At 45.4% G+C, this 15,053-nt stretch overlaps 2 protein-coding genes across 10 annotated transcripts in view; one reads left to right on the top strand and one right to left on the bottom strand.

The window, feature by feature from the left end:
* Positions 1-5,014, top strand: part of tmed1a (transmembrane p24 trafficking protein 1a) — a 6,767-nt gene extending 1,753 nt beyond the window's left edge. For 2 of the 9 annotated variants that reach the window (XM_035748026.2, XM_035748027.2), the window contains exons 2-4: positions 1,564-1,661; positions 1,903-2,089; positions 2,273-5,014. In XM_035748026.2, the coding sequence (XP_035603919.2) occupies positions 1,564-1,661; positions 1,903-2,089; positions 2,273-2,491 (504 nt within the window). In that variant the 3' untranslated portion in view covers positions 2,492-5,014. The remainder of the gene's footprint in view (positions 1-1,563; positions 1,662-1,902; positions 2,090-2,272) is intronic. The other 7 variants (XR_008088839.1, XR_008088838.1, XR_008088836.1 and 4 more) reach the window with 7 other exon arrangements.
* Positions 5,015-6,888: 1,874 nt separating this feature from the next.
* dnm2a (dynamin 2a) overlaps positions 6,889-15,053 on the bottom strand; it is a 46,836-nt gene continuing 38,671 nt past the window's right edge. The window contains exons 16-22 of the mRNA XM_052491576.1: positions 13,995-14,105; positions 12,123-12,232; positions 11,800-11,911; positions 11,100-11,264; positions 10,684-10,907; positions 10,126-10,368; positions 6,889-9,664 (exon numbers count right to left, since the gene is read on the bottom strand). Of these exons, the coding sequence (XP_052347536.1) occupies positions 9,595-9,664; positions 10,126-10,368; positions 10,684-10,907; positions 11,100-11,264; positions 11,800-11,911; positions 12,123-12,232; positions 13,995-14,105 (1,035 nt within the window). The 3' untranslated portion in view covers positions 6,889-9,594. The remainder of the gene's footprint in view (positions 9,665-10,125; positions 10,369-10,683; positions 10,908-11,099; positions 11,265-11,799; positions 11,912-12,122; positions 12,233-13,994; positions 14,106-15,053) is intronic.

Raw genomic sequence — 15,053 nt, 5'->3', positions numbered from 1 at the left:
TTGCATATACTCACAGTTGGGCATTGGCATTGCATATACTCACAGTTGGCATTGCATATACTCACAGTTGGCATTGCATATACTCACAGTTGGCATTGCATATACTCACAGTTGGCATTGCATATACTCACAGTTGGCATTGCATATACTCACAGTTGGCATTGCATATACTCACAGTTGGCATTGCATATACTCACAGTTGGCATTGCATATACTCACAGTTGGCATTGCATATACTCACAGTTGGCATTGCATATACTCACAGTTGGCATTGCATATACTCACAGTTGGCATTGCATATACTCACAGTTGGCATTACATATACTCACAGTTGGCATTGCATATACTCACAGTTGGCATTGCATATACTAGTGTAGTGGAGGTATATGCCATATCAGTTAATAAGGCTGATTGAACAGATCAGAATTTATATCTTAAAATGTTGATAAACTATTATGAGGTAGACCTATGCACAAATGTTCCAAAATGACATTTGAATGAAAACACTGTTCTAAAAAGCGATTTCATGGACAGAGATGGAAACATCTATTAGAAATGTAGAAAGAAGGGAGATCTAAAGATGTAACAACTATCATGGGTTGCTAATATGACTAGGACAATGCCTTTGGCTGCTAGGCAATGACAGAAGATGTATAGAAAACCAATAGAGCAGGAAAACGCATATGAGGAAGTCTTTCTGAAGGAATTGCCTCTACGATTCGATGGTAGGATTTTGGCTTTAGGCTACTTTCAAGCAAAGTAAGACATGACTCATATGAAGTAAAACGTCCAGGTTTCAAACAATTAAGGATCAGGAAAAATGTAACAATGTATAGAGGCTTTCCCAAAATCCTTATTAATGAAATGTTAACTAGCTACAAAGTAGTCTATGCTTACCTGGCCGAATGATATCATGATTACCTGCATCTATTCAGTGGTCATTTGTTTTGCAAACTCATTATCATGTGCTACAGAAACAGAGCTAACCAAACAACAGTGCTGGGTGCTTGTGCACTTGAATTGAAAGGTAACTACATTCAAAAACATTTTTTATTTATTTATCCCAGACCAGTTTTTCTGTTAAATGTGATTTTGAAAGCAAAAAAAAAGTAAAAACCTGACTGAATTTCTGACTCAGTTGACAGCCTAATTGATCTGTTTAAATAGTAAGCCTGTTAACTTATTTGCACGGTACAGCTTGGTTCAGCCTGACTGTGAAAAACCATTATGGGATTTATCATTTTAGGCCATTCAGAGTGTATGTCACTGTTTGTCATTCCATTCATTCCACAGGGCACTTTTCCGTTGTCATTTTGGGAATTTTTGTCATTCTGGGAACCAAAATGAGTGTAAAATCACTTCTCCAGGCACCACTACAACACTGACTATACCACCACCACAGTGTTCATGTGTCTACAGTATGTATGGAAGTGAAGACGTGTGTGTGTAGACATGGTGGATTTCAGTCTGTCCATAGTGTCTGTCTGTAACACTGGATATTCTCATAGGAAGATAGATTATAATAGATTATAATATCATTTCATCCATTCCCTCCTGTTCCAGGTGATTGCAGGTGCAGGCCTGGATGTGGGCTTCACCCTGATCTCCCCCAGCGGATACAAGCTGGCCTCTGAGTTCAGGACATCTGACGGCATCCACACGTGAGTGGGCAGAACCTACTAACACAACCCTGACCTCCTCTAACTTCTCTGGAGTGGTATGAAGGTCTCACCATGCTCGATGGTGTTTGGTTCAAAGTTTTTGTAAGGTGATGCAAAAGACACCTTTCCACCCTCTGGCTTACGGACAGTAAAGTTCTACACTATTCTATATGACAGTCTGAACACTGTCTGACTTGCTCTCTGACATCACGTTGTTCTTCCTCATTGGTCCGTCTCCCAGGGTGGAGCCTACAGAGGATGGAGACTACCGGCTGTGTTTTGACAACAGCTTCAGTAAGCTTTCTGAGAAGATGGTGTTCTTCGAGGTGATCGTGGAGGGCCAGCCTGGGGACACCTGGGGCGATGAAGAGTGGGCTGACATGGCCGAGCCAGAGAGTATGGTGGAGTACAAACTGGAAGACATCAGGGTGAGAAGGACAGGAGGAACACCAAACGCTCAGCCACTGGGACTGGTGTCTTTATTTTGTCTTTTCATCCTGCTCGTCTCTCCTGTTTCATGTTTTTCCTCTCTTTCCTGCTGTCAATGTTCTATACATTCCTGTGTTCTCTCTTATCCTCTCCCACCTTACCCACTGTCTCTCTCCCTGTAGGAGACCATGGACTCAGTGCACAGGCACCTGGAGCGGAGCTGGCAGCTTCAGACCATGCTGAGGGCCTTCGAGGCCCGGGACCGCTATCTACTGGAGGACAATCTGTGGAGGGTCTCGTTCTGGTCCTCCATGAGCCTCCTGGTCATCCTGACTGTGGCCGTCACACAGGTCTATACCCTCCGACGCCTCTTTGACGACAAGCGGGTCTGCAAACCCTAGTGTCCAGTAGTATCTTCCACCACCCCCACACCCTTCCCAGTGGTATCTTCCACCACCCCCACACCCTTCCCAGTGGTATCTTCCACCACCCCCACACCCTTCCCAGTGGTATCTTCCACCACCCCCACACTCTTCCCAGTGGTATCTTCCAGCAGACTCACACCATCCCCACACCCTTCCCAGAGGTATCTTCCAGCAGACTCACACCATCCCCACACCCTTCCCAGAGGTATCTTCCACCATCCCCACACCCTTCCCAGTGGTATCTTCCAGCAGACTCACACCATCCCCACACCCTTCCCAGAGGTATCTTCCACCATCCCCACACCATTCCCAGTGGTATCTTCCACCACCCCCACACCCTTCCCAGTGGTATCTTCCACCACCCCCACACCCTTCCCAGTGGTATCTTCCACCACCCCCACACCCTTCCCAGTGGTATCTTCCACCACCCCCACACCCTTCCCAGAGGTATCTTCCACCATCCCCACACCCTTCCCAGTGGTATCTTCCACCACCCCCACACCCTTCCCAGTGGTATCTTCCACCACCCCCACACCCTTCCCAGTGGTATCTTCCACCACCCCCACACCCTTCCCAGTGGTATCTTCCACCACCCCCACACTCTTCCCAGTGGTATCTTCCAGCAGACTCACACCATCCCCACCCTTCCCAGATGTATCTTCCACCATCCCCACACCCTTCCCAGTGGTATCTTCCACCACCCCCACACCCTTCCCAGTGGTATCTTCCACCACCCCCACACCCTTCCCAGTGGTATCTTCCACCACCCCCACACTCTTCCCAGTGGTATCTTCCAGCAGACTCACACCATCCCCACCCTTCCCAGATGTATCTTCCACCATCCCCACACCCTTCCCAGTGGTATCTTCCACCACCCCCACACCCTTCCCAGTGGTATCTTCCACCACCCCCACACCCTTCCCAGTGGTATCTTCCACCACCCCCACACTCTTCCCAGTGGTATCTTCCAGCAGACTCACACCATCCCCACCCTTCCCAGATGTATCTTCCACCATCCCCACACCCTTCCCAGTGGTATCTTCCACCATCCCCACATCATGCCCAGTGATATATTCCAGCAGACCCACACACGGCCCGATGGTATTTTCCACCACCCCCACACCCTTCCCAGTGGTATCTTCCACAAAGATGTCATAGAAGGGTGTTGGGACTAACAGGACCCTACTATAAAGTAATGGTTTCAGAGATTGAAGAAGAGAGACTATTGACAACAGTGATGTTTGGTAAATGAGGGACTGTTAGTAAGGATTTAGTGATGTTTGTGTGTGATGAGCTTGATTCAGCTTTTGAGTGGCAGAAAAGTGCATGTTTGTATGTGAGTCATAAACACTGTATAATGATGTTTTGACAATTTATTGTCAATCTATCAAACAAGAAACCAATGCAATAGCAGATCATGTGGTTGTATGTTTTTAACATGGGATCTTAAGAGTGACTTTACAAATATAATTTATTTAATGACATGGTTATAACACAACTACAGCAAAATAAACACACACACAAAAAAAATACATTCTACTACTGATCCCGCAAGCTTACATTAAAAGCTGCAGTGGTTATCAGTCTGTTAATTATGATGCAAGAGAACGAAGTCTTACATGCAACAATGGCTGTCCTCATGGGATGGTTTTATTGAATTACAGATATGACATTTTTATTGAAAGGTATAGTGTTTGCCAGAGATCTGGTGAGACGAAGCCAAAGAGTTGAGACATTCCAAAAATGATTCCTGCCAGGAGAATGTTGCAAAGTCAACCACAAGCATAGTTGTTATATACACCTCCAACACCACAAAACCAGATCCAATCATTCGTTTGAAAAAAGATAGATTTTATGGTTTTATAAATACACAATGATCCATTCATTTCAATTATAGGTACAATAGTGCAAATTTGAGTGTCAAAAGTGTGCAGCAAAAGAAAATAAGGCAATCTTATTGGCTACCATAAAACAGCACTGGATTAAAGGCATATCGCAAAGTTCTGCAGTTGACATCAGTTGGATCTATTATTGACACTGTACTACATTATAATCACATTACCGGTATATGCCCTTCTTCATACAACTACACTTACTACAGTATAAATAAACTGTATAATGAAAACATACAGCATATGCCATGTAGAAGAGGTCTTTATTCAAAGTGATTTACAGTCATCCGTGCATACATTTCACGTATGAGTGGTCCAAGCAGGATTAAAACCTACGACCCTTGGTGTTGCAAGCACAATGCTCTACCGATTGACCCTTGCGCAAGGCATCCACTGGAACATACATGGTTTGACGCTCTCTTCTGAACATGGCATGACCCTCGCTGTTAAAAGCTTTGTATGCTTCTGTGCTCACTCAGCAGTGGAGTACCCAGCACTACCTGATTCATTGAACTGTAGCGTCTGTGCTCACTCAGCAGTGGGGTACCCAGCACTACCTGATTCATTGAACTGTAGCGTCTGTGCTCACTCAGCAGTGGGGTACCCAGCACTACCTGATTCATTGAACTGTAGCGTCTGTGCTCACTCAGCAGTGGAGTACCCAGCACTACCTGATTCATTGAACTGTAGCGTCTGTGCTCACTCAGCAGTGGAGTACCCAGCACTACCTGATTCATTGAACTGTAGCGTCTGTGCTCACTCAGCAGTGGGGTACCCAGCACTACCTGATTCATTGAACTGTAGCGTCTGTGCTCACTCAGCAGTGGGGTACCCAGCACTACCTGATTCATTGAACTGTTCCTAACATCATTCACCTCATCCCTTCAAATAGTCACCTTACCGTTTGGTTTTTGGGGCCCTCCCAATACACTAACATATAATATTAAGGGCTGTCATCATCCCTCATCCCCAACTGACACGTCAAATGATTAACTGTAGCATCGAACACAATGCAGTATGAGTGAGATCTCAAATATTCTAGTTCCACCTACACACAATGTATTTACAATCATCTAAATAAACCAAACTTCTACACTTCAATCATTTTTATAGGAGTGTTCTACAAACATGTTCAATAGTCATTCAGACACTAATCTGTTGAGAAATGCCCACATTTTAAAACAGCACTGTAGATAAAACCAAGAGGAGAGGTTATGCCCCAGGAGATAGCTAACACAAACAATCACTGGATTTCATTACGAATTTGGCACATGAGCAGTCAAACAATTTTATCAATACAAAAATCATTTCATTTTCTCAATGTTTGTTTAGTATGGAAATAGTGAACAGAAGTTGAACCCGTACTGAGAGTGGTGTCAGAATTCAGCCAGGCTACAGCTGGCTAAAATCCCCCACACTTCTAGAACAGCATTGGTAGGTGCCAGCTATTAAAGGCCCAATGCAGCATTTTTTTTTTAATCTCAATTTCACTTTATGAATTTTTTTTTTTTGAGGAGGCTGATTTTCCTGAAATGCCGGTAGTTATTTTAAAACGAGTACGTTTGACCGTTGCCATTGAAAAAGCTGCCTCTTGTATTTCATGTTATAAACTAAGTTATGGCTTTTAGAGTTTAATCAGCTCCGAAACCTATTCTTCTGAGAATATTTAAGGTTAAGGTGTTCAAGGTTTATGATTCTTCGCAGGTCTGGTTCTCTTGCTGGTTTGTGGACAGTGCATCTCCAATCCTATCCTGCTTTGGGGCAAGGTCACCACTGGTTACGACGAGCAGGAGCAGGCCGCCTGTTCAGGGACAATCATAACGACAGACCAACATTAATAACTCTCTCCCATTCAAGTATTTTTGATGCGTAATACAGTTTGTTGATTGTAAGGGGTCTAACAGACCTTTTTTGTAAGGGAAGACTTAGGAACATTTATTTCCTAAAATTGTGTTTGTGTACATCACATTTTTTTACATCTCCCTGCTTTCTTTAGCTGATGATTCCTATTACCATAGCTGCCTGTTTTCTACAGGCAAAGTGATCTATTATGTGCAGCAAGAGACAAATCAAATCAAGTTGATTAGACCATAAACTTGAACATTTAATTGAAAAACAGTATACTTGTACACTAAAGGCCTTCTACAACCCACCACCACTATTATTGCTAACACTACAGCAGAGTATTGAGTTGTATAGTAGAGTATGTGCACCTTGTATTCAGAGAAACATCAGGAAGGAAGAAAAAAGAAGAATGAATAAGTTATTATTCCAGGAATTCTTGTCCTTCACAACTTTCATTCCACTTTTAACTCAAGTCAAAAGGGAAGCAGCCCGTTGGCACAGAAACACCATAGCAACATCCACAGTGAAGGAGGGGGAAGCAGAGGGAAGGCATACCAGGAGAGAGAACCATGAGGACAACCAATGAGAGGAGAGGGGGACCACACAAGACACAAGGAGACACCAACCACCAGTCTCTTTATTGTACACAACACCTCTTTATTTAGCGCTCATGTTCTAAATGGGTTCATTTGTTTATTCAAATCCAGGAAATTACTAGAGGCACTTGACAAGGCTTTGCAAAGACTAAAGAAAGATTGATGCAGGTCAGTTCCCCTCACCCACACAAGATGAAAGATACAGAGCATGGAGAGTGTGGGGGGCATCCAGTATGGAGAAAAGGTCATCACCAACATCTTACACTTTACAGATCAGGAGATGGGGTGTAGGGGGACAGGCTACAGTGACCGGTACTGTCAGGTGACAGGGACACATTCATAAGAAGGGGACGTTTTTGATTCCCTTATGACTCTTCAACATCAGAGAGTGACAGAATAAATGTAAGCCCAATTTCCTCCTAGTAGGGGTTCAATACTTGGTCAAGAGATTGAAACCTTTTGGAGCATGGATAGACTCCATTTCCCAGAGGCTTTAGTTGGAGTTAGCTGAGATCAGAGTGAGACACCCACTAGCAGCACGGTCACTGTAGACAGACCTGATGGGAAATGTATGGGAAGAAAAGCACATTCTGCCCAGAAAATATGGTTTTAGACAGTTCCTACCAAATTCACCCTCTACCTGTACCACAATCTGTAAGGGGTACAAGGCATTGGACTGAGCTCTATATAGTTTGGACAGGTTCTCCAGGCAGGATGTGTATGTACACCAGAAAGAGCAACAAAAAAGTTGAACTCCCGCCCCCTGCTCACCCTCAATATTTATCAGCAAATCAAAACATCAATGTCTTCCATTTGTCACTCACACCCCATCCCCCCATCCCAACCCCAAAATTCACCCAGCAAAAATCAATTATCAAATTACCATCAGAGGAATCAAATGATATTGATCAGTAGAAAATCCCATCTGTGAAGAGACACTCTTCACTCCTATTTAAACCCTCCCAGTGGCAACAGTTATTCCAACTAGAACCCTGTAGTGGAAGTCGCTACCAGAAAGACGTTCAGTCTCCCTTCCAGAGGAGGAGTAGTAGGCTGAAGGTGCAGTATACAGCTGACATCATTTCTATCAAAACCATACATGACAAATGCCCAGGGTTATAAATAATGAATTAATGCGATCTGGAGATTAAATCTCCATGTTTCCCTACATCCCAAGCGAAGTCAATATAACGGCTGTGTGTTAGTGCTTCAATTAGTATAACGATTACTACACATTAAAATGTTTGGTTTTCAATGAACACCATTAAACATCATTCTCCATCCATTATTTTTAAAACTGGAGACATCACCATCTCTGTGTGTCTGTACTGAGACTGTCCATCAGCTATGTACAACGGTGTTTCCAAGATACCGGGAGCATCTCTCGTCCACAAAGACAAATGACCATTGAATTGTGACAGGAAGAAGTGTCGGTCCTAAACCGCCGTCTCTCCAGCTCTAACCACATAGCTCCCCCTTCCCTTTCCCGCCTCCAGGAGAACCTACTGTACTCTCCCCTTTACCTGTCCTTGTCCTGAATGGGACTTTGAATGAAGGTTGGCTAAGGAGTCAGTGAGGTTGACTTAAGGTGCTGGGATAACTCTATACTTAAAGATGTGTGGAGAAATCATCTCAAAGTGCTGACTACTACCTCTCTGTTTATTATGCATAGTCTTAAATTAATGACAACCTCAACACTACCACTAGATGTATGGATGTACACAGAAGTGCTTCAAGTGGTCAATCTAGATGACATTCTCTCAGCGGTGGCAGGACATTCCAATAATAACGGGCACATTTTAGAAGGCTGCTCTCAGCCTCATGTGTAGCCCTGCACTGCTAAATGGTCTTTTTATGCCTCCTTTTGCTGTGATTTGAGACTGGTTTTAAAGCTACATACAGGGGGCATTAAAACAGACAAGTCACTCAAATAAAATAACAAGAAAGTATTCATCAACACCACCGTAGTCGTAATAATAATAACTACTTTCCAGTATGAAATCAAGTTAGAAAAACCACAACAAAATTAACAGGATGTCTGTGTATATTACACAGAGGTGTCGGGTGTAGTAGAGCACGAGGTGAGGACACGTCTAAAGAGGGAGGGAGGGTAGCGAGCCTTTTACGTTTAGAAAGGTTGTGGACTATGCTGTAGTCCACATTTTCAGAGAGGAAATGAACAATTCTGTTACCACAGAAAATAGGTTGCTTAGGGGCATGTCACTTCCATGTAACCATCCACATCGGATGCCGTGACTGCACCCTGCTGGTCAAAGGTGAGCGGTTAAGTCTTGATGAATCTTTTGATACATATGGTACAATATCCAAAACAGTGTAATTACATCTCTTCTGATTCTGAGGATTCAAGTGGTTATGGTTCCTTTGCTTCTTTAGAATGTGGAGACCAGAGAGCCCACATGTGTAGGAGACTAAGGGAGGGTTAGCAGCTTATATCAGAGAACAGTTTGAGTCGACTACATTAGATACATCTGGTTGAAATAGCATTTATCAATGTGCATAAATACTGTATAGGGGCCCCCTCCTCCCCTGCTCTCTAGCCCTCCCCTCTGGCCCCAGTACACACATAGTCTCACACACACACACACACACACACACACACACACACACACACACACACACACACACACACACAATGAAACAAACACACACACACACACACACACACACACACACACACACACACACACACACACACACGTGAGCCTGGCTGGTTCTACTGGGTAGTCTAGTCTAGCAGGGAGGGCTCAGCAGGGCGGATTATGGTGGGCCGGTGAGGAGCGCCAGGGGGTCTTCGGCTGCACAGAGAGAGAGGGAGAGAGAGAGAGAGAGAGAGAGAGCAATGAAACAAACCCAGACAGAGCGAGCAGGAGAACAGTTGAGAGATTGTGAGACGTGAATGGAGAGAAACACTCCCACTGAGAGAACAGAAGAAGAAACAGAGAAAGAGAGAGGAGTTAAGAGATGGGGTTTATGAAACCGAGAAGATAACCAAGATAGAGGAAAGAGAAAGGAAGAGAAGTGTGTAAAGAAAAGATTCAAGTAGTAATGTGAAAGGTGGGACTGGGAGGAAACTTAAATCCATCTATTGACATCAACAGTCAGTCAGAGCCAGGTGCTGCAGTTACAGTGAGAACCTGGCAATTCAACAATGAATTCAGAGGGTTACACAGGTTAATATAGTGTCGATGAGGAGACATTATTCCTGTGTGAGGATATAGGTAGGTAGGAACTGCTCCCTCCTGAGAGGTGGTCTTACCTGGGCACGCCAGGGGGGATGCGAGCGGGCCGAGAGGGGATCAGTGGGGGGGCACTGAAAGGATCCTGATGGTTGTTGCTGCCAAAGGCGTTAATGGGCGGCGGGCCCGGGCGAGAGGGGATGGGGGGCCCCCCAAACGCTGGGGAGGGGTTGAGGGGTGGTCCCGGCCTTGGGCCACTCACTGCAGGAGGACGGCTTGGGGGAGGGGCTGCTGCGGCCGGGGGGCGGCGCTGGGGGGTAGGACTGGAAGGAGACGAGAACAGAGAGAAAGAGGTGTGGGGAATGGAAAAAGAACAGACAGACAATGAAATATACATTATACAAACACTGCACAACGACAAAAATCTTTGGTCGACTGTACAGCCTCTTACACATGACCCCCTTTAGTTCCCACATGTGACGATGGATGAAGCAAAACATCTTCCATTACATGAATGAGAGAATTTAAGGTACATTCACGTCAAAGTCAACAAATCCCTTTTGTATGTGTGAATGTGTACACAACACACACACACACACACACACACACACACACACACACACACACACACCTCTCACCTGGCTTCCTGCATCCAGCTGTCATTGACGGGCGGTGGCACGGGGACAGTCACGGTGGTGGTGGTGATGTCACCGATGATGTGCAGTGCCTCCTTGAGGGCGTGGTACATGCGGAGCATCTCGTCGCGGCGCTGCGCCTGGTCAGCTGACTCCTCCATCAGGCTGTTTTGGTCACCTGACGAGTACAGGTAGGCCAGCAGCTCTGAGTGGATGAAGTCCTTAGCCTGGGGAGGAGAGGAAGACCATGGACTACGGAGAAACAGAGGTGTCCTACTCCTTTCACTACTCACATCATACTAGTCTGCATGGAAAGATGGAGTCACTGAATAGTCCATCTTCAGTGATGCTAGAAAACACAAACTGCTATAAGACAGAGCCTGCTCAGTATAGACTGTCTCTAGGCTTTTTTCACTCACGCTGTTGATCATGAGGTGCATGATGGTCTTGGGCATGAGGTCCCTGATGGACTTGTTGACGATGCCGATGTAGGAGTCCACCAGGTTACGGATGGTCTCCACCTGCCTCTCCAGCTGGGGGTCCATGGAGAAGGTTTCTGATGGGGCCGTATCCTCAGTGTCCACCTGAGGAACACAGAGAGAGACGTTACTTCTGAGTGAGAACACGTGACCGGTCCAAACAGGTCCTTTGAATTGAGGCCACACGTACCTGTTCTCTGAGTGTTTGAGGTCAATACACGATAGCTAATACTACTGCATGCCATTGGGATACATTTGCGGTAGATGTATGCCATTGTGAATCATACATCCAATCGCTCTGATATTAGTACCTCATAATCTCCCTTGAATCATGAATTGGCGTGCATGAGAAGAAACAAGCAGTAGGACAATCAGTGACATCATCAAGAAGTATAGGTGCCTAGTGTTCATCAAATACTGACAAAGGCTGTCACCACAACGCATCCGTTCGTTTGACTTCTGCTCACATTCAAACTTCAGGGTCGGTTTACCAGACACAGATGAAGCCTAGTCCTGGACGACAAAACCCTTTCAAGGGAGAATCTCTGCTGAGCATGTCCTTAAGTCCGTCCAGGACTAGTCTTCATCTATGTCCGGGAAAGCGACCCAAAGACTATTTGAGTGAGTTTGGGTTCAGTACCTGGTCCTTCTCAGGGTAGACCCCAGCCCTCAGGAAGGAGGCTTTCCAACTGTCCACGTCCTCCTGGGTGTCACAGGCCAGCTCAATCTGACGCAGGTCCTTATACACATTCCTGCTTGTTGGATGGCAAAACACAAACACAATCAGGGTGGGTGTAAATTCTATTTCATTTCAGTCAATTCACTAAGTAGATTTCCCTCAATGCTTCTCGATGAGAATTTTGTAACATTTAAATGTCAGTTTTTCCTGATTCACTGAATTGAAATGACAGACGTGTGTGGAACAGGATACACATACACAACACACATATCCATTTCCCTGACCTGGATTCAGTGTTGAAGACGCCAAATACGTGTTTGGTGGACATGAAGCCTTTCTCCACGTCCCTCAGCTTGAGGTTATCTAGGGGAAGCATGTACTTCTTCTCTTTCTCCTAAAACACAGAGGGGGACGGGGGATCTGAACTCATAGCAAAAACATTTTGAGAAACAAATCCTTGAAGCCATTAAAAACACAAAAGTACACAAATAAGAGGAAGCCATGAAGAAACTGCTTCATGGGTAACTTTGGAAAAACAGTGGAATAGAACACTAGGCTTCTCCACCAATGAGCAGAGAGAGTGGAATGTATTTCCTCTGTATAAGACCCAGACCACCAGGCTGGTGAGAAGAGAGGGAGAGAGGAGGAGCATGGGGGAGAGAGAGAGATGGGGGGGGGGATGCCAGCTTTGCACTGTTGAGGAGAAGCATCTGGAAGCATTTTGTCTGCACTAACACAGAGAAGACTCAGTCCCAACAGTTACATCACCCTAAGCCAATGTCCAAGTCTCACACACACACACAAATATATAACCACACACATGAAAACATACAAACACCCATATGCTTGTGCAAATGCAAACACGTAAACACATAGACGCATGAAAGTGGCAAACAACCACAAACCAAGACAAACAAACACCCCCACCCCACACACCTCCCACCCCCCCCCAACCCGCCCCCCAACCCGCCCCCAGTAACCCAGTACGATTTCCTGCAAATTCCAAAGGCAGATCCCTGCTGGAACATTTCAAACCGCCTGCCACGTCAGTTTGCTTCCACCATCCTCCCTCGCTCCTTCTCCTCCCTCGCTCCTTCTCTCGCTCTTTCCGCCACAGAGGACTGGTCAAGACTGAACGGTACCAGTTGTTTTGAGGCGTAGTCAGAGTGACAGGTTAAAGGTTTGTCTTCAGCTCTGGTCTGCGGTATCTTTTGAAGCTCTTTTTGTTTCGCTGAGAGAGGGGACATCTTCGCCAAGGCCTGGGCTACTCTGACCAAACTAATGGTAAGTTTAACAGTCAGACTATATTTCTGAATGCATCCGTCTGTAAATGTTTAACTTTCCAAGGATGTTCCCTAGTGCTTTTGGTTTATTTCTTTAATATTATTTACACTTTGTTCCAGTAAAACATCATACAATATGTATCATCGACATGCCTTTTCCATATATTTTACAGCCTTTGAAATGGCCTACAGAGCATTAGAAATCTTAATGTCTGTTGGAACTTTAAGATGATCAAAAAAAAGTTGTAAGCTCAACATCTCTCCATTACATCAACATACAAAAAGTTAAATTTGGTAATGTCTGTTGGAACTTTAAGTTTATCAAATTCAAAAAAACATCTCTCCATTACATCAACATCCTAAATTAGTCAATACATTTATATATTTGGACCTCAGTCTGAGTTTGGTTCCCCCTCTTCTTTATGACCGTGGGCCTTCCCCCTCCCTCTGTCCTGTCAGAGGAATGTTTACTGTCCTGTCCCTGACCCGAGCGACCCCGTGGGCCTTCCCCCCCACCTCTGTCCTGTCTCTAGGGCAGTGACCTGCAGCCGGAGCGACCCCGTGGGCCTTGCCCCCTCCTCACCCCCCCGCCTGCCCAGTGTTCAGACTACCTGTTCATCAGGCTGAAGCTGAACAGTAGTCTGCACATTGGTTAGGCTGGGCCGGGACACACACACAGGACACATCTAACCACCAGCCAGCAGGGGCTCTGGTGAGAGGCTCTGGCCGGATCTGATTCTCCACCATGACAATGAGAGGGGGGAGGGAGCATGCAATGCAGATCATATATCAGCCCATGCAGTAGTAGCAGAATCTTTCTGCCAGTTTGTATTGTACTATTTTGTGTTGTACTTATCCCAGCGTTAGACTCACCTCCTCATCCTTGTACCAGGATAGTGACTCTGCGGTCAGGATGAACCAGTACTCCTTGGAGCCTCCCTTCATGATGCTGATGTTGATGGTGAGCCAGCCTTTGCGGATGACCTGTTATGGGAGAGATAGGAGTGGTGGAACAGGGGAGCGAGGGGTGGTGGGGGACAGGGTATACCAGGAGGATGGAGGGAAAACAAGTCATTAAAGTACTCATGATTTACCTCCTGGAGATCTTGTGATATGACTAACTTAACTGACCAATAAAAAGCTTACCTGGGTACTCAGTGTGAGTTTGGTTGATCCTGTCTTACCAATATAAGCACTAAGATGTTCTACATACTAAATTAACTCTTCTATTCTGAGTATAAAGATTTACAATTCCAACAACGTTTCTGAACATGATCCCTGATGTATACAGTAAGCATACGGTGTGGAGATTTAAACAGGAAACCTCAAACAAACCTTAATGACCTCAAAACTAACTAATATGGGGCATCCAGACCAAATGGGACCCACACAGGGTCAGGGATCAAGGGTCGGCGGTGGTATGTTAGAGTGAGCGGGTCAGTAAAAGCTAGCCTATACACAGTTAGCCAAAACAGACTAGGGTTAGTGGGTTAACTGGGCAGGGTCGTCAGACATACACTCCAGTGTAGGACACTGTAGGAGGCTAAACACCTAAGGAACAGGAGATGGGAGATGGAGAGGCAAGAGGAGGAGGGCCAGACTGTACAGCGATATGAGGAATACAGAGGAATACAGAGACAATGGAGACAGGTAGACTGAGCCACAGCTCACGGAGTGGACGGGTAGAGAGAGAGGGATGAAAAAAAATAAAAGGAGGATTTAAGGAAGGGAGAGAGGAAAGAGAGATGAGGCAGGGTTGAGAGGTTCTTTCTGTAGACGAGTTGTATTAGAGCAGGGGTCCTCAACCTTTTTATGCCCAGGGACGCCCTCGCAGGCCAACCGACAACCCAGGGAACCCCATCCTAAGTTAGCAAACATTGTTTTCACGACTTGTCCTTATCAGGTGAATGATAATGTCAAGCAGAAGTAATA

The sequence above is a fragment of the Oncorhynchus keta genome, chromosome 32 (genome assembly GCF_023373465.1).
Source record: "Oncorhynchus keta strain PuntledgeMale-10-30-2019 chromosome 32, Oket_V2, whole genome shotgun sequence".
In the NCBI taxonomy this organism is placed as follows: domain Eukaryota; kingdom Metazoa; phylum Chordata; class Actinopteri; order Salmoniformes; family Salmonidae; genus Oncorhynchus; species Oncorhynchus keta.
Note: the sequence above shows the minus strand (reverse complement) of the source record. Positions and strands in the feature narration are given on the sequence as shown.